The sequence below is a fragment of the Falco peregrinus genome, chromosome 5 (genome assembly GCF_023634155.1).
Source record: "Falco peregrinus isolate bFalPer1 chromosome 5, bFalPer1.pri, whole genome shotgun sequence".
Classification (NCBI taxonomy): Eukaryota; Metazoa; Chordata; class Aves; order Falconiformes; family Falconidae; genus Falco; species Falco peregrinus.
This window is the reverse complement of record NC_073725.1, coordinates 83,565,928-83,582,390: the sequence shown is the minus strand read 5'-3', so window position 1 is coordinate 83,582,390 and position 16,463 is coordinate 83,565,928. Positions and strand designations below refer to the sequence as shown.

At 36.7% G+C, this 16,463-nt stretch overlaps 1 protein-coding gene across 3 annotated transcripts in view; it reads right to left on the bottom strand.

Annotated features, from left to right (window-relative positions):
* DNAAF5 (dynein axonemal assembly factor 5) overlaps positions 1-16,463 on the bottom strand; it is a 31,271-nt gene that overhangs the window by 11,349 nt on the left and 3,459 nt on the right. For 2 of the 3 annotated variants that reach the window (XM_055805634.1, XM_005229084.4), the window contains exons 5-8: positions 12,400-12,632; positions 9,249-9,461; positions 7,259-7,402; positions 2,129-2,297 (exon numbers count right to left, since the gene is read on the bottom strand). In XM_055805634.1, the coding sequence (XP_055661609.1) occupies positions 2,129-2,297; positions 7,259-7,402; positions 9,249-9,461; positions 12,400-12,632 (759 nt within the window). The remainder of the gene's footprint in view (positions 1-2,128; positions 2,298-7,258; positions 7,403-9,248; positions 9,462-12,399; positions 12,633-16,463) is intronic. The other variant, XM_055805635.1, reaches the window with a different exon arrangement.

Sequence of the window (16,463 nt, the reverse complement as noted above, 5' to 3'; positions counted from 1 at the left end):
GTAGACTAATGCATTTGAGGGGGGATTAACACTATTAGTTATGTAGCTCTGAAAGCTCGAGGCTAATGCACAAAGTTACCATGACACCACTCCAAACAGCAGCATTAACTATGCTTTTTTCTTCTTTCAAGTTTTTCCACATGTAGCATTCAGGGAAATACGTTCATGACTCTCAGAGGCACAGGAAAGGGCATGTTTGGAAGGGTCCACCTCAAAACTTGAAAAGCAGAATTACTGCAGCAGTATTCTTTCCCCATGTTTAAATAATGCTTATTTTGCGTTTTACAAGAGAATCTGAAATACGATGAATTTTAGAAGCTACTTTAAATAAAAATATTTTCCAAATCCATTCTCTAGTTTAACATTTTCACATCTTACGATGAATTCTGTTTTCACCACTAAAACAAACAAAAAGCCCCTGTTATCTGAACATGTGAAGAAGTTATTTTCCCAAAACAGGAGGAAGTTTGTGCCTTTCTCCTTGATAATGATTAGCATGAGCATGGTTTTAAAGAGGAAGAATACACATAGGCTACACAAATGCTTTGTTCTGCAAGCTTCTTGCTGTAGAATGCTCCTTCTGCTCTACGTTTGCAATAAACTGCTTTCCTCTAGGAACTTCTTCAGCTTTGCATCCTTGTGATGCACATCCAATTCAGCTCCAGTCACTCAGAAAATCTTCCCAGAAGGAGACACAACACTGGCATTTCTGATGAGAAGAATATTCCTCACACATGGAATGGACAGATTGAAGCGTTCAAGATTCCAAAACAAGTTCAATAGCATTTAATAATATCTGGAAATTTAATGTTTAAAATAATAATATACTCCCCCCAAATCTTCACTGTCTAGACAGAAACAATACAGGCTGTTGAACTGCAATTTGCTAAATTTCTTTGCCAACAAATAGGTCTTTATTTTCACAGCATTTATTCAAAATACATTGCTTCATGTGAGTTCCGAGACATTAAAAAGATACTACTATTATATCAAACTGATAAGAGCAAATTCAAGAGATGGAAAATAAACTACATTGCTAATTTCAGCTGAAGCATATATTCCTGAACAACAGTAAAACCTCAGAAAATTGAAATGAGTGAACTTAATTAATTGATTTAAAACAACATTATGTGTGGGAATGAAAAGAAAACTAAGAAAAAAACCCCACCAAGGTCTAGGAACTGCTGTGTCAGACAGCAAACACAGACAATAGCATATTACCAGTGTTGGGTACAAGCCAAAATGTTTGCCCAGACATTTGATAATTTATTTAGCATTAACAAAAACAGAGACAACTGTCTAGAAGTTCCTCAGTCATGGAAACGGGAGCAGAAATATACAGAAAAGTTGGCCTCTCAGATCCTGCACTGATTCTTTCCACAGATGAAAAAGGAAAAAGTACTTAATGCTGGTTGCCACACAAACCAACAAGTAGGTGCTTCAGATAGTTTTGTTGAGGCTCTTTTTGAAATTCCAGGATTAAATGCAGAAGATAGTCCCTTAAAACATACCTGTCCACATTTAGCTATTTGCAGTAGCAATCAATAAAAATACTTCACCCATATGTAGCTGAAATAGCTATCTACATCCCCTTTTTAACTAATAGAAAGGAAAAACCAAATAAACAGGACTTTGCATTTTAATAATCTTAAAATGGGTGCCTAGGTGAAAAGGACTGCCTGTCACTGTGTCCCTTGCCTCCAGATGCAATCTGAAGAGCTGCGTCAGAGGAAGCTTCAGATCTACACAGTGAACATAAGCAAAGCGTATGCCAGTGTTTCACTAATCTATACACAGAAGTGAGGAAGTGTTCGTACAAAAAGATAGTATCTTTTATAAGACTAGTGAATAGATGGAAAAAATAGATAAATTTTTGGAGACATAAGCTACATCAGTTAGGCTCCACATAACCCTCACCTATTTCATTCATCTGAAAGCTTAAGTGCTTTTAGTAAGCTCCTTGCAGCCAAGGAGTCTTTTGGAATTTGAACTGCTTCAACATTTTCAGTCTTGCTTTCCATCACAGTCTCGTGACGTTTCTGATTATTAAATACAGCATGTCTTCAGGCTATGGAGATTATTACTGTATTATTATTTTATTTTTTTATAACTACTAAATAAATTGTACCTGAATGAGTTGCGATGACATCCAACTGCAATATTTCTGGAGAACAGCATGTCCAACAATCACATGATACTGAAACCCATTCCATAAGCTGAGTTATATGCTGCTTGTAGAGATCAAGAGAACTATCTAATTGCTGCACTTCAGCTAATGAAGACATCGTTTCTTCTGCCTGTCAAAACAAGAGACAGGACACTTTATCTTAACTGAAACAATTTTAAAGAAAAATCCCACAACTTCTAAACCTCATAATTATACTGTAAGAATAGAAGGGACATAAAAAGATTTCCATAGTTTCTACTAGGACAATCAAGACTGATATTTAGTGTCTGCCTATACTACATCCACTAACTTTTATTTGAAGTGAAACATTTGTCCTGATTTCAAAATGAAATCATAAGGAACACAGCAACCTAACAGCAAAATGAAAGAATGTCTAATCCGTGTGAAAACCCATCCAAAACCTAACGACATCATAAAAACGCTCTTCGTAGTTTTAAAGATGTAGTGATTTTTCTCCTTCATTTAAGAATGCTTTAAAACATTAGCATAGAGGGAATTTCTAACAATCCCATCTAGCAGGGTATGGCAGCTTCCAAAAACTATTGCTGTTGCAGCTCAGAAAGGACATGGTATTAGTCCTCTCCCCCTTCCCCCACCTCCCCAATTTTAATTACGCAAGACACTCTCCTTCCAGTAGCTGGGCAAGTTCATTTTGAAATTTGCAACTTGTGTTGCTCAGAAGTAACAAAATTCACTGTTACATTTTAAATACCTTCTTCATATTTACATTCAGATAAGACAGGCAAATATAACACACACAAATAAAACGTAAGAAGAACTACTAAATGAATTCCAGACATGATCATGCTTGGCAAGGAAGCATATAGATTTTCTTAATCATTTGTAGCAGATTTATTTCAAAACAAAGGAAAATTTGCTTTTACAATTCCTGAAGACTCCTACAAGAGGTACAAAACTTCTCTAAGGAAGAGATTAAAAGCAGGCTGGAAGTAGCATCTATAGTCTTAGTGATTTCAGTGGACAGTGAATCGAGAATGGGGAGCAAGACACTGTTAGAAACCCCACTGAGAAGTGCCATATGTTGTCAGCAGGGGCAGCTCCAGCAGGGAAAGATGCAGTGCAGTGCTGGAAGTGCCATCATTTGACTCCTAAGTGGTTCAGTAGAATGACAATTTGTAGTCATGTTTTTGACATATTTAGGCTGAACTCAAGCACACAAGTTAGCTGATACATGCCTAGGACCTTTAGAATCTTACGGACTAATCACTTGCCAGAGAAGGATGTTATTATGGAAGTACCAGATGTGGAGAAAATAAATGAGATTTCTCGGGGGCGGGGGGGGGGGGGGAGGGGGGTAAATAAGAAAAATCAGGATTTGCTAAGGACAAAGGTTGATTCTAAAGCAGGTTTGCCTGCCTCAAGCACAATAGATTTCTCATTTCTGGAAGCATTCTGCCAGCTAGCCAAAATAACTCAGAATAACCTGTATATAAAATATCAATTTATCCATAAATTAATTTTACAGAATGTGTCTAGAAAGAAACTGTTCCCCATTATTAATCCCACACAATCTGCAAGATGTTCTTTCCCATTGAACAAGAAATACAAAGTCATACATTGTTCACAGGTGATTTAAAATAAACTAGTTTCAAGAGTACAATTAAATAAAGACAATAAATTAAATATGCCAATAGACTGCTGCATATCTTCCCATTAAGTTGTATTTCACAGTTTAAAAAATAAAATAGCAAGGGTGATTTTCTTTCCTATATTTGAATGCTAACAAATGCAGTGATACATTATTTTCATGCTAATAATTAACATGTGCCGAAAGAAGAGCCAAGATAGCACAGGCCACTGGTAATGAAACAATTTCTTATCTTTAGGTCACCAGTTAAGTCACTGACAAGCTCAATACATGCTTAACAGACTCTAACAACTGATTTGGCTTCAGTCTGTTTGGGGCTGTAAACCACACTCCTCATCACGATACTGAAGTGCTCGGTTGGTGGTCTCGGTCTTTCTCGTTAGCCCTAAGCAACCAGAACACTGATTAACACATAGCAAAGGGGCCAAAAATGAAGCAAGACCCTGAGTGTTCACAATCAGGTCACATCACCTGTGGTCTTGGCTATCTCTGTGATCTTCTGTCCCCTTTATAGTAAAGTGTGAACTGAAGTTCTATACGGCAATTTAAAAAACAATTTATGTTTATATGCAAAATCTTTTGATCCTTTATGCAGATTTTTTCCAAACAACAAATGTATACTTGTAAAGCTAGCCGTAATACATTTGTTTGATATGGTCTTATGCTATTTTAACAGGGACTTCTTGGCTTCTGCAAGTTGTACAGCTCATGGAGGTTTTAGAATAGTCAGTAACTGGGGAAAAGAAAATAATTTAAAAATTCAAGCCATATTTGTCTTTGTGACAAAATTGAAATATTGCAATTATGTAATCTTGTTGCCAGATTTTCTATCTGTCTAGCTGAAAGAAAGGCTGATGAGAAAAAGGATTCTCATCCAAAGTACTGTCAAGTTTAAAAATCATCTGCAACTGCAGGAATATCTTAAACCTTTAATAATCTTGGGAGATTAACTTTTCTGTACATGGAAATCAGAATTTATCTCCATGAAACTGCTTTCTTTGTAGGAGTATGAGTTTGTAAGGTTTCAAAGGTTCGTTGCTGACTTTATAGACCACCGTAAGGCTAAACAGACCAGATATGGCAAAACATACTAGATCCATCTGTCCAAGGCTTACTTGGACAGATTGTTTATTTAAAAACAAAACAAAAAAACCCCAAGAAAACCACACACAGAACAACCCCCCGCCAAAATCCCATCCTTGTACTGGCCCTCCATGAGACAGATCTTCATGCTGTACCCTCTTTGACCTGCAAAGTCTTTTCAATCCTTGTTTCAAGCTTTGCTCTATTTTACTTCTTGCAGAATAATTTTCTAAATGTATGCCTGCTGGAAGCAGCCTGTCAGCTCTGGGGCCGTAAATACTGATGCTACGCAGGCCTCTGGAATACCATGCCTGGGAGCAAGAGAAAAGGAAGTAGAATAGCCATCGCATTTAAGGCACACGTTTGAAAAAAAGACAGCTTGGATAGGTCACAATTATGCTACATGAGGATGGCTTACTGATTTATTTGATATTTAGCTTGGGGAAGAAAGAGGAAGAGAGAAATAAGGGGTTGAGATAATGTTTAGCCAAAAAAGCTCATCTATTATCAGGGCATCTACAGATGTACTTGATTTTAAGGCATTCCTGCAACATTGAAGCTTTTGGTTCTGGTGGGGAGGTAAAAAGGTCAACTACTGTAAAAATCAATCTGATCTTTGTCTAAAAATAAAAAAAAAATTGATTATGAAACTATCACATTTTTAACACTAGTGGTACTCTTGATCTATAGATGAATTGTTCTTTAATAGTCAAAAAATAAACTGAGTTTTTTCCTGGCAACTTGTGTGCTCCTGTGTAGAACCCAACATTAACATAATCCAGTAACTTATATCTAACTAAAAAGTAAGCACCAGCAGCTCAACCAGCACCGACAGCACAGACAGGGCTTTGCAGAATCCAGTGACAAGTTTAAACTGTTGAACACCTCCTGTCCCAAAACTTCACCTAAACCATGGCCCAGTGATTAATATCCACCCTAGTAAACTGTTCTTCTAGGCCAACAGCAGCCCTCACCCAACTGTGAGCTTCCCATGTTCTACTTCAAACCATCTAATCTGAAACTTAATCTAAACACACTTTAACGCAAACATCAACAACCCAAACCAAAACCAAAACCTAGTTGCAACTGTAGCCTACAGACCCATGCTGGGTGTTTTTGGCCACAAAATAAAATTGAATTCTAGGGTCCTTCTCAGAATCAGCACATATTCTGACTCTGTGAGCCTTCAAGCAGTTACGAAGAAATGTAATTCTCCAGGCTCTGCTGTCCCAAATTGTAAACCCAACTCCAAACATAATTCTGGTATTAATCATATATAGTATGCACTGAGAGACGCACAACCTTGGAGTAGCCACGAGTCATTACTCCCTACTGGAACAGCCCACAGCCAGTGAAAAAGCCTTACAAGATGTAGCAATAAGACCAACTCCTAAGTTTCTTACTCAAGTAATATCCTTTTCTGTTATGTCAGCCAAACTCTGATATTAACCAGATTTTTGCAGATCACACTTATGTAGGAGCTAGTATTTGCCTTAGAAACATCAGTGTATGTTCTAGTCTTGTCATGGTTGCGATATGCAACAGTACATCCAGCAATTCTGGCACTTTAACCTCAACTTCAGTCCCACCCTAACCCTAGCACTACCTTGTCCTCCAGTTCTACAAAAGAAATAACCTGTAAGACCCTAGTCTCTGTCGCTGTTAATCTTAATCACAGCCCTGTGGATTTGCAGGATTCAACATTAAATTGAGACCTTCAAACTGTTGCCTGGAAACAGGCATAGTATCTAATGACTATGAACTGGCCAAGCAGAAATACCAATATTTTGACTGACAAGTGATAACATGCTTTCAGCCTTCACAGTGACTTTTAAATATTAACTAATCACCAGAACAGTGCTATGGGGATAGTCTTTGCAGAACAGTTTTATGACTAAACACAGAATCCCAGTATTCCCTCATGCTGCTTTCATTCTCATGGGTGAATCTGATTAATTTGAAAGTTTATGTATATCTAAATGTTTACCTATTATATTTCTATGTAATTTCTGAAACAGATTATTGTACATACACAGAATGAAAATAAGCAAACCCTAAATAAAACTAGCAGTATTGGACACGTTCTTAGGTCTCACAAATAAGATTTTAATGATTTATTCTTCTGGAGAAGTTGTCTTTACCCGTTTTGAAGAGACTAAACTGCAAGTAATTTCAGCTACGGAAAAAGATGAGGAGACAGACACAGGGTACACTCAAGGTCACGCAACACCAAATAATTTCAAACTACCAATCTTTGTGGATTTCTGTAGTTTAAACCTAATAGCAAGACAAATAATTATGGCTCTGTTTAGACCAAGTGTCTTATCAATAGCAAAAATCAGAAACATCACAAAATATTAAAGCAGCTCATAGTTTACCTTTTCTTTAACGTGCTGAGAACATGCTATTGCCATTATTGTCACCAAAATTTTCATTAGCTGCAAGCTAATTTCTTTGCAGTCTTCCTGGCATACTTCAATCAATGCTTGTACACAACAAAGCAACTGCTCCGTATAAAAGACCTATTTTTAAATAAAAGCATGTATTTATTATGTTTTGTTAGAAAAACATAACATTCTCTTTAAGGGAGAGAGATGGGAAATGATAATAATAAAATCTGAACATTGTATAATCCCCTGAATTGGTAACATATTGATGATTTCATGTTAGTTCTTTTGATTACCTACATCCTACTTCTTATAGAATACAATATAGTCTTCCTCCCTCACCATGTGTTTTTATTTACCTTGCCCTGTTAACAAAATACAGGACTCTACTCTTAATCACACAACAGTTCCCCTGTGAATAAAAACATCAAAGCTTTTTGGAATGCTTACTGACAGTACTTTCTCATTCTGAAATGTAATTTGTTAATTAATAATGCATTTGTTAGAACTCTTTTAATTATTCCATGTTTGACTATTTTGAATAGATAATGGTTAAATACATAAACCAAGAAAACCTGAGTGTCTGCCTTTACCTCAGCCAATTTATCTCATTTGATAAAGACTGTTTTCCAAGACCAAAGGTTAGAACAACTCCACCAAAAGCTTCAGCTATGGATGAATGTGTCTACCGTATCTAATGCCAAATGGAAGCGGTAAGCTTAAGACCTCACAGCAATTTTGCAGATATACTTCAGGGAATTGTTATTTGAACAATCAGCTTATAGTGCTTCCAGTTATGTGAGTTCCTAATCATCACAGACTTCGTGGAGATTAAGGTTAATTCCTGCATCACTGGTACATATTCCATTAGGGAAGAAACCTAATGAGGGAAGAACTTCAAACACCTATCTTACATTGGCTCAAAAAGACCATTACGCTAGATTCAGTCTACACATGAGTAACTGTTTTAAAGGGAAGCCTGCATCTGACATGAAGTCAAGAGTTTTCTGAAGACACAACACTGGCCCTTTTTTGGTCATCTTAAGAGCAGAGGTCTAACAAGCTTTGGGTGGAACGAAAACTGGGATTTCATTTGTGAGGGAAATTATTGTAAGGATTCTTTTTGTGCATCTTTAACACCTGTTTCCACATCCAAACAGTTGAAAGAAAAAAAAATTCTACAAGTTAAAAATCTCCATGTTGAAAAGAATCCCTCACCTCCTTATATAGCAATTGATGAATATTCTTCAAATGCTAAAATGAAAATAGTCTTCAGGCTCAGCCATTAGTTAAGGGTACACTTGGGACTAAATTTTGGATTTACAAAGGCCTTCCTCCTAGATTCTCACTTAAAGAGAAGCAGCCAGGCCCAACAGTTTAGAAAGCATGCTCCTAAACGTATGTGTAAGAGCACTGGTACCCTTCTTTTAAAGTGGGAAACAGTAATAATACAAAACAAACCAAAGATTGTATCAAGAGGGAATCTTTCTTGGAAACCTGACACACCAATTACAACAAACTGTGAAAAGTTTCTGGTCATTTTTACTGATTAGGATTGAAATATATGATCTCCTTCAGATTGTGAACACAAGGCATTTCAAAACATGGGTTAAATTCTGCCTCTGGATCAGCCAAGGTAGCCCTCTATTAGTACAGTACATACTAAACACCCTTTTTCTCCCACTATCTGGAGCCTTTTACAGAAGTTCTCAAACTTGAACTCACATCTGCTGTGAGGATGGACTGCTAGCAAGTTTTTGGGAATAGCAGATTTGACCAGGAGACCACAACATAGCCCAGGGAGGATAAGGAAGCTCCTGTTTTGTCTCAGACACATATCCACAACCATACCCTGAGATAGGGTGGGGTAGGCGTGCAAGGAGGATAGGAATGGGAACTTTTAGGGAGAACAAACAAAAAAATAAGTTGGAGAACTACCGATCTAAAACTGTAGCCTGTTGTTTATTTTCATGATTCTTACCTCTTCAGATCGTTGACAAACTCCAGCTTGTGACAGTGTGCCGGCAAGATCGGCCAAATGAGGCCGTAAGATTCCTTTTGGGCTACCGCGGATCACCGCAGTTAGAACCATTACACAGGATGGCTTGGGTGTCTTCTCAAAGGCTGCTGTGATTAATCTCAATGACACCTTAGGGCTGACAAACGTCCCAATCAATTCTGCTGCTTTCACACACTGAAAAAAGAATGGGAATAACTTGAGGATTTTCCCGAAAACACAAAGACCATTCAACATATCATGGCCTTTTTGTTTTTATGATTCCAGCTGTTATTTTAAATGCTTCAGCAGTTGCCTTGTAAGCCTTTTCCACTCAGTAATGATTATATGCATGAAGAAATTTTCTTGACATGTGTTCAGTAAGAACATAAGGCATGCGAGCACTGTTCTCAGCATCAGACAAGCTTCCATGAGAAAGTAAGGCACACAAATGAAGTGTACAACTTTCAGTGTAATAAAACTCTCTAGTTTATAATAAGCAGATGTTGCAGATTTAGTGGTTTAGCATTTTGCCCTCCAAATGCTGTTGAGGCATGCTCTTAATGCACCCACCACCCATCTATTAAAAGCAACAACAATAAAACCTAGAAAGAGAATTTTTTTTGCTGTTGTACTATATTTTGACATTAAGATTACAGATCTCACTTAGTATGGAAGCACTGCCATGGGGTAACTGCCCAGTGCTTTCAATCTCTTACTTCTTTAACAGAGAAGGCTTAAATTACTATGTATTCCCCATGATACTCGCTTCCTTTGATCCCATCTCTGCCTTGCAGACATATTGGTATGTTGCATTCCACATGAAATACCATCACACCAGAGCTTACTGCCCGACCGATGCCCAGTATTTCCAGTCAGGTGCATGAATAAAGATATAGTCAACTACTGTGCCATTATCTGTGCAACAGGAACATTTCTTCCTAACCCATTTATTTAATGGTTGGCTCGTTTCCCCAAACATGAAAGCTTACTTCCCTCTGTGTATAATTTTCAGTCTAGTGATTTAGCCATGGATTTTTAATTGCACCTAATTAATACCTAAATCAACCTAGTTCTTTTAGTCTCAATAGAAGCATGTAGCCATGAATTCTATAGTTCAAATCTGCACTATATATAGCTGTTCCTTTTCACAAGGGTGAAGATTCAAAACAGTTACGACATTTTCTACGTAGATGTGAACCTTGTCTTCCTCCGTATTTGACACAGAGAAAGAAAAAGACTCTTAGTGCTCTGAAAACTGGAAAAGGACAATACAATTAAACAATTCAAAGATATGAATCGGTACATTTTTATGGATCAATTTATCTACTCCTTTTAACAGGAGAACAAGAAAAGAAAATAAAGCATAAGAGACCATCTGGTCTTTTACTCCTATACATCTCACTTGATATTGTTAGGTTGGAGAAAAGACATGCATATTTTCCATGTTGGTGGCTGCTCTGAAATGGGTTTTACAGTGACAAACACTAAGTGGGGATAATCACAGTACCCTGGGAAGCAGCATCAAAAGGAGATAAAAGGCATTCACAAAAAAACCAACAAGCTGAATCTTAAATTTTGGCACAAGAAGAATAAGATTAAATACAGAAACCATCTCCTAACTGGGAATAAATCTCTTGGAAGCACCTGTGAGAAGATTAGTGGTGGAATTCTAAGAAAGAGACAAGTATGGTCAAAAAAAAAAAAAAAAAAAGGCAGGGGAAAACTATACGCTGTTGGAACACACACTTTTGAATTTACATTTATAGCAACAAGCACTAGATAGGAAATTTGACCTGGACAGAAGGGCTACATGGGTTTATTTTTCTAATTATTTAAGTTTTCTTATGTATTTTTATATAAGCACCAAGGAACTTGAGAAGCTGCACACCCACAAGTAGCATGTATCTTATTTCAATCCTGGGGCATTTTTTCCCTTAAGGCCCATATACCCCTTTTTGAAAAAAGATGACTTCTGACAGTATTCCAGGATTACTTCTCTCTACTATTGATCAGTGTGTGGCTGGCTTAGTTTACAAGCTCAATCTCACTGCAGAGTAATGTGGTTGAAAGTCAGATGCTGGTTGTGAAAGGGGAGGTGGAAGGGGTGCAATAGCTAGAAGGGGTAACTTAGTAAGGAAAAAAATTAAGGGAGGGAGGGAGACAACACTTCGTACTAAGAAAGACTAAACACCACAAGAAATTGCAGGGGAAAAAAATAAGAAAAAGGATAATCTCAGAAATGGATTGATTTTGTGGTCTACGTAGTTCAACTGATAGCAGGATCTTAAAGAAAAGCCTGATTTAGGAAATCAGTTTTTCTGACATTGGCTGGACTGCTTGCATCCAGTAAGCAGAACACATTCTTCCAGTTTCTCAAAGCAATAAGATTTACAGCTTTAATTATATGGATTTGTTTTTGTTATACGTATGTTCTCTTCCTTGTGTAGAAATATGAACAGAAGATTTTGCCTTAGAACTGTAAAAATATTTGTATCACCCGTCTATCCTGAGCTAAATTTATCTGATGTCTTCAACTACATCTGTTTTATTGATTTATTGTTGAAAGTGTTGAGAGTATCAACTGTTAGAAAAAAATGATACTAATTATTCCTCACAAAAAAACATGAATAAAAAGCCATTTTACAAGCATTAAGTCAAGTAATCAAACACGAATACAGGTATCACATGGAATAAATATACCTCAGTATTTGGTTGGAATTATGGTTGGATTATGCAGCAGGGGGAGGTAAGTGAAATTAACTTGAAGGGGCATGACCTGCACATTTTTTTTAAATTGAATTTGTTGCCCCAAGGCATTTATACTTTAATTCACTGTTTATGATTTTTAGAGACATTATCAATGCTTCATGGGGTTGGTACATAAACTAAACAGTATTTAAATAAAGTTATTATTGGTCTTCATACCAATAATACAAGAATACATTTATTTTAACATAGTAATCAAGTATAATGTTCACATGTTTTTAACATTCCTAAAAACCTGAGCTGGAGCCTTCAGTCATGGGCAATTTGCAGTGCCCTAAGGTAAGGTCAACCCTCAGACCCTGTCCTTCATAGTCCTGGGTCCATCTTCTTTATTCAGCGCACAATAGATTTAACAGATTAAACTTACATTTTTAACCACATTGCTTTCTTCATCCAAGCATGCTTGGTACAAAGTTCTAAGCAGTAGCTCCATGTGTTGTGTTATGTGATCCTCTGTATGTAGCAGTAACGTATACAGAAGCTCAGATGCTTTTATTCTTGTGCTTTCAACCCAGTCTGTTATATCATGACAGAGACCTGGAAGAATTTTGTAGAGGTTTCTTGACACAAGTTCCCGACAACCTAGTCCTGGTCGAGTCACTAGAAGAAACCACACACGCATGAAAAAACTATCAAAGGAAAAGCCAATGCACATTAAACGTTAGAAAAGTTTAAAGGCTCCAAGGTAAGAGTGATAGGTGTCTGCTTCAGCATGGAACAAAACCATTCCAAATGCTGCTGAGGAATTTACCCATGCAAATTGCATTTCTTTAATACATGTTGCAGAATTTGAACTCCACGCAGCACACTGAAAATTTATTTATCTCTATTTATTACTGGATAGTGATTTAGATGACATGTTTTAAAAGTTTACAGAAGAGAAAGAGAACTTAAATGAATATGGGACATTACCCACTTTGGAGAACCCAGCTTAGTCATTTCCTTTTAATTTTTACAGCAACACGAATCCCATTAAAAAAACAATAAAGAAACACAGAAGAAAGACTTTTTCATGCAAGCATTGTGGCATCACTTAATGAAATATAGTTTGGAGAGGGAAAGAAAGGTAGAAGTCACAAATAATACAGGGGACATGAACTGCAGTAAAACAGACAATGTCAATCATGCCCTCTAAAGGAAAAGGTAAAAAACGTGTCTAGCAAATGTACAAGTCCCAGGACACTTGATTTTCAAAGTGCTATGTAATAGATCAGGCCAACCAAACTGATAGTGTTTTAAAAATCACAGCTATTACATATCTCTTCTAAGGCCTTTTCAGGAAAAGCAGCTCACTGATATGCCTCTTCCATCTGTCTGATTTTTATATTAAATAACACATTTCACAATGGTATGGGGATTTTTTTTTCTTTAGATTGAATTTAATTGGTAAAGACTTCATGGAAAGTGGGGTTTGGTTATGTTTTGTTTTTAAACAAAATCCTGAAGTGTTACAAAAACATATTCCCTACTTCAATAAAGGATGAAGACTTCCAGAGAACTAATAAAGTAACCTTCCCAACAAATGCTTACTGTCCTTAGTAATCATCCAATTTACTTAGTTCATTTACAAATAACCGATACTCAGAAGCAATTGATCAATATTGCAAGCAACTATCAAACCTCCACTTCTGTACTTTACACATAAAACTATAACAGTGTTTTCCAAAGAACTGCAATAAAGTTTTTAAGTGTCTCTTTCTACGGCCACATTTTTTTCCCTTACACTGTATCTACTTATACAAACAAAATCGGATAAGTTGTTCTTTGAGAACCACTGTTTTATAATTGCCACTCACAATCTTCACACACTGTTTTAAGAAAGAGACATTATTCATTACGAGGTGTCAAAAACCATTGAATGTGCAAGTACATTTTTTTATTTCTGGTACAGTTCTGTAAATGCTCAGAAAGGAAATGGCTGAGCTGTCTCAGGATATTTTGCCGCATTGACCAATGTAACTACAAACGCTAAAAGGAAAACGGACTAAAGTGAATGGTCTGAAGAACACAAAAGGCTTACAAACATGGCTGTGAAATACCTACAGCAGGAAAAAAAATTAAATTCAAGCATTGGGACAAGAATTGCTGCTTCTTATGTCAACGAAGGACCACACTTCGGATTATGAAAACTGATAGTGAATAGCAAAAGGTCAAATAAAGAAATCAACTTGAGACAGTAAATACAGACTGGCATCCTATTTGACCTGAGGCAGAATTTTGTTTAAAGAATTCGGACCATCCTTTATCAGCAGTTCCTTCATTTCAGATGTTCAAATGCAGGCACTTATCCCTGTAGCTACTCCTGTCAAGGACTTCCCTGCTATAAACTGTCTGCACCTGTATCCTAAGGCAATATTCTAACAGCAACTGCTGCTGCTCAGTGGAGAGCTATTCAGTTGGTTGGACTACACCAGGTATGAGGTCTAACTCTGTTCTTCCTCTGACCTGCAGTATCTGTCATCATGAGATTAAAGCACAGTGGGGCTCGTATGTCAGGTCCATTAGCTTGACAGTTGGGACAAAGATAGTGTAGTAAAAGGTACTATAAACTCACAGTTGTAAAAAGATATTCCAGTATATTAAGTAAATCGCAAGAAAAGGCAATAAAGTGTTAAAATACATCATTATCATATTAAAAAAAAAAACAACATTGAATGTTTGTGAAGAGGAAACAAGGGGAAGGACACACCCATTCATATACAGTCTGGTAGGTCACCACAAATTATTACTTAAAACTAAGGTATACAAGTGTCTCTCATAAAGCTTTGTATCTGTGAGATTAAACAGCCAGTCATCCTTTCCTCTCATTGTTCTTCTCCTCTACCACATAAAGCCTGACCAATAATGAGACACACAGTTTAGAAGTAAAGATAAACAGCAGGAAATGGTATCTTAAAGTCACTGTTAACTTGGGACTCAAGTCCAAAATTATCAGGTCATTTCTTTAAATATATATATATATATAAAAACCTGAAGAATAATTTATTATATATTATACACCTGTGTATGTGTGTGCATGCACATGATACGTTCAAGCCTTAATTCCATCATTCTAGCAAGCAAGATGCGTAAAACGTCAATTGAATCCAGGGCTGGAATGTTGCCTGAATTTGTGAAGTGTATTTATTGTGCTTAGTAGATTTCCAGAAGTACATATAATTTAATTATGAAGTAATTGATAATGTCCCTTTCAAAAAAAGAACCCAAACCCAAAAAACCCCAGCAAACAAAACCATGTACACAAAAAACCCAACACCTAGAGAAAACTGAAGAACAGTATTAGCAATACAAATGTTAACAACTGTTTCAAGGACTAGTATATGAAGCCTTTTATGACCTTCACTATCTCATGATCATTGCAAAATAACTGACTGGTGCTTAGACACTCAACTCCATCAGTTAAAAAATTCCCCGACTGCCAAAAAAAAGAAATATGTTTCTGCCGTCACTAGTTGAAGTAAAACCATTCTTCACCATTTACAAACCCCTGAGGTAATATTATACATAAAATAAGGAGGAAAGAAAAAAAAAAAAAAAAGGAAAGGATAACAGATCAACTCGCTTGTCTTCAAAGCTAAACAGTTCTGTCAAACCAGTCACCATTATGAAGTGCTTCCCCTTCCATTCAAGCATTACTGAGTAAAACAACTTCGGGGGCGGGGGGGGAAGAAGTGTAATTTCAAAGAAGAAAGGACTCCGGAACCCACTGTCATGGAAAGGATTTTGCTGCTGGGTATTCTGTGATGTGATTGTCACGTAGGCACAAGTCAAGCATGAACCTGTGCTTTCACACCAGAAGTTATTTTTTTCTGTTAAATATGAGTTTAGAAATCAATAAATGACCCATTTAAAGCCTCTCTCACCAACACCCATACTCATATTTTTAAACATTAACTTTAAGAACCTGAGACAGGAAACAAGCTTCAAGCTACTGCAAACCTAACATTCTAAAGCTACCTATAAAGCATATGGTACTTAAAAGCAATCTACACTTGCTGCATATCTTGGGAGTTTTGTGTATAATAAAGGAAATTATTGTTTCTGTTCCCATGTTCTTCATGTACACTCGCAGATTTTAGTTAGCATCCTAGTGTCTCAAAGAAGCCTGAAATAATTTCACTGCAAATTTTTCTTCCATGGCAATTCTGCAGATCATTAATTTTGTCTAGTTCTTGTTATTCAAGGACACAGCTCACAAATTCTTTCATCCTGCCTTTCTTTCTCGTTGTCTTTATGCCCATTCTCCACCTGGCTGCTGGCTAATGTAGAACTTCCTACTGCTTCTGCACCACTGCTTTAATTTTTTTTGCAGCAGAGGCATTTTCATTTACTCTTTCTCCAAAATGCATTTTCAGATTAATGGAAAAAATGAATATAGTTACTGAACAAATGTTTTTGAAATTTAATATAAGTAATTCAAATTGTTTATAT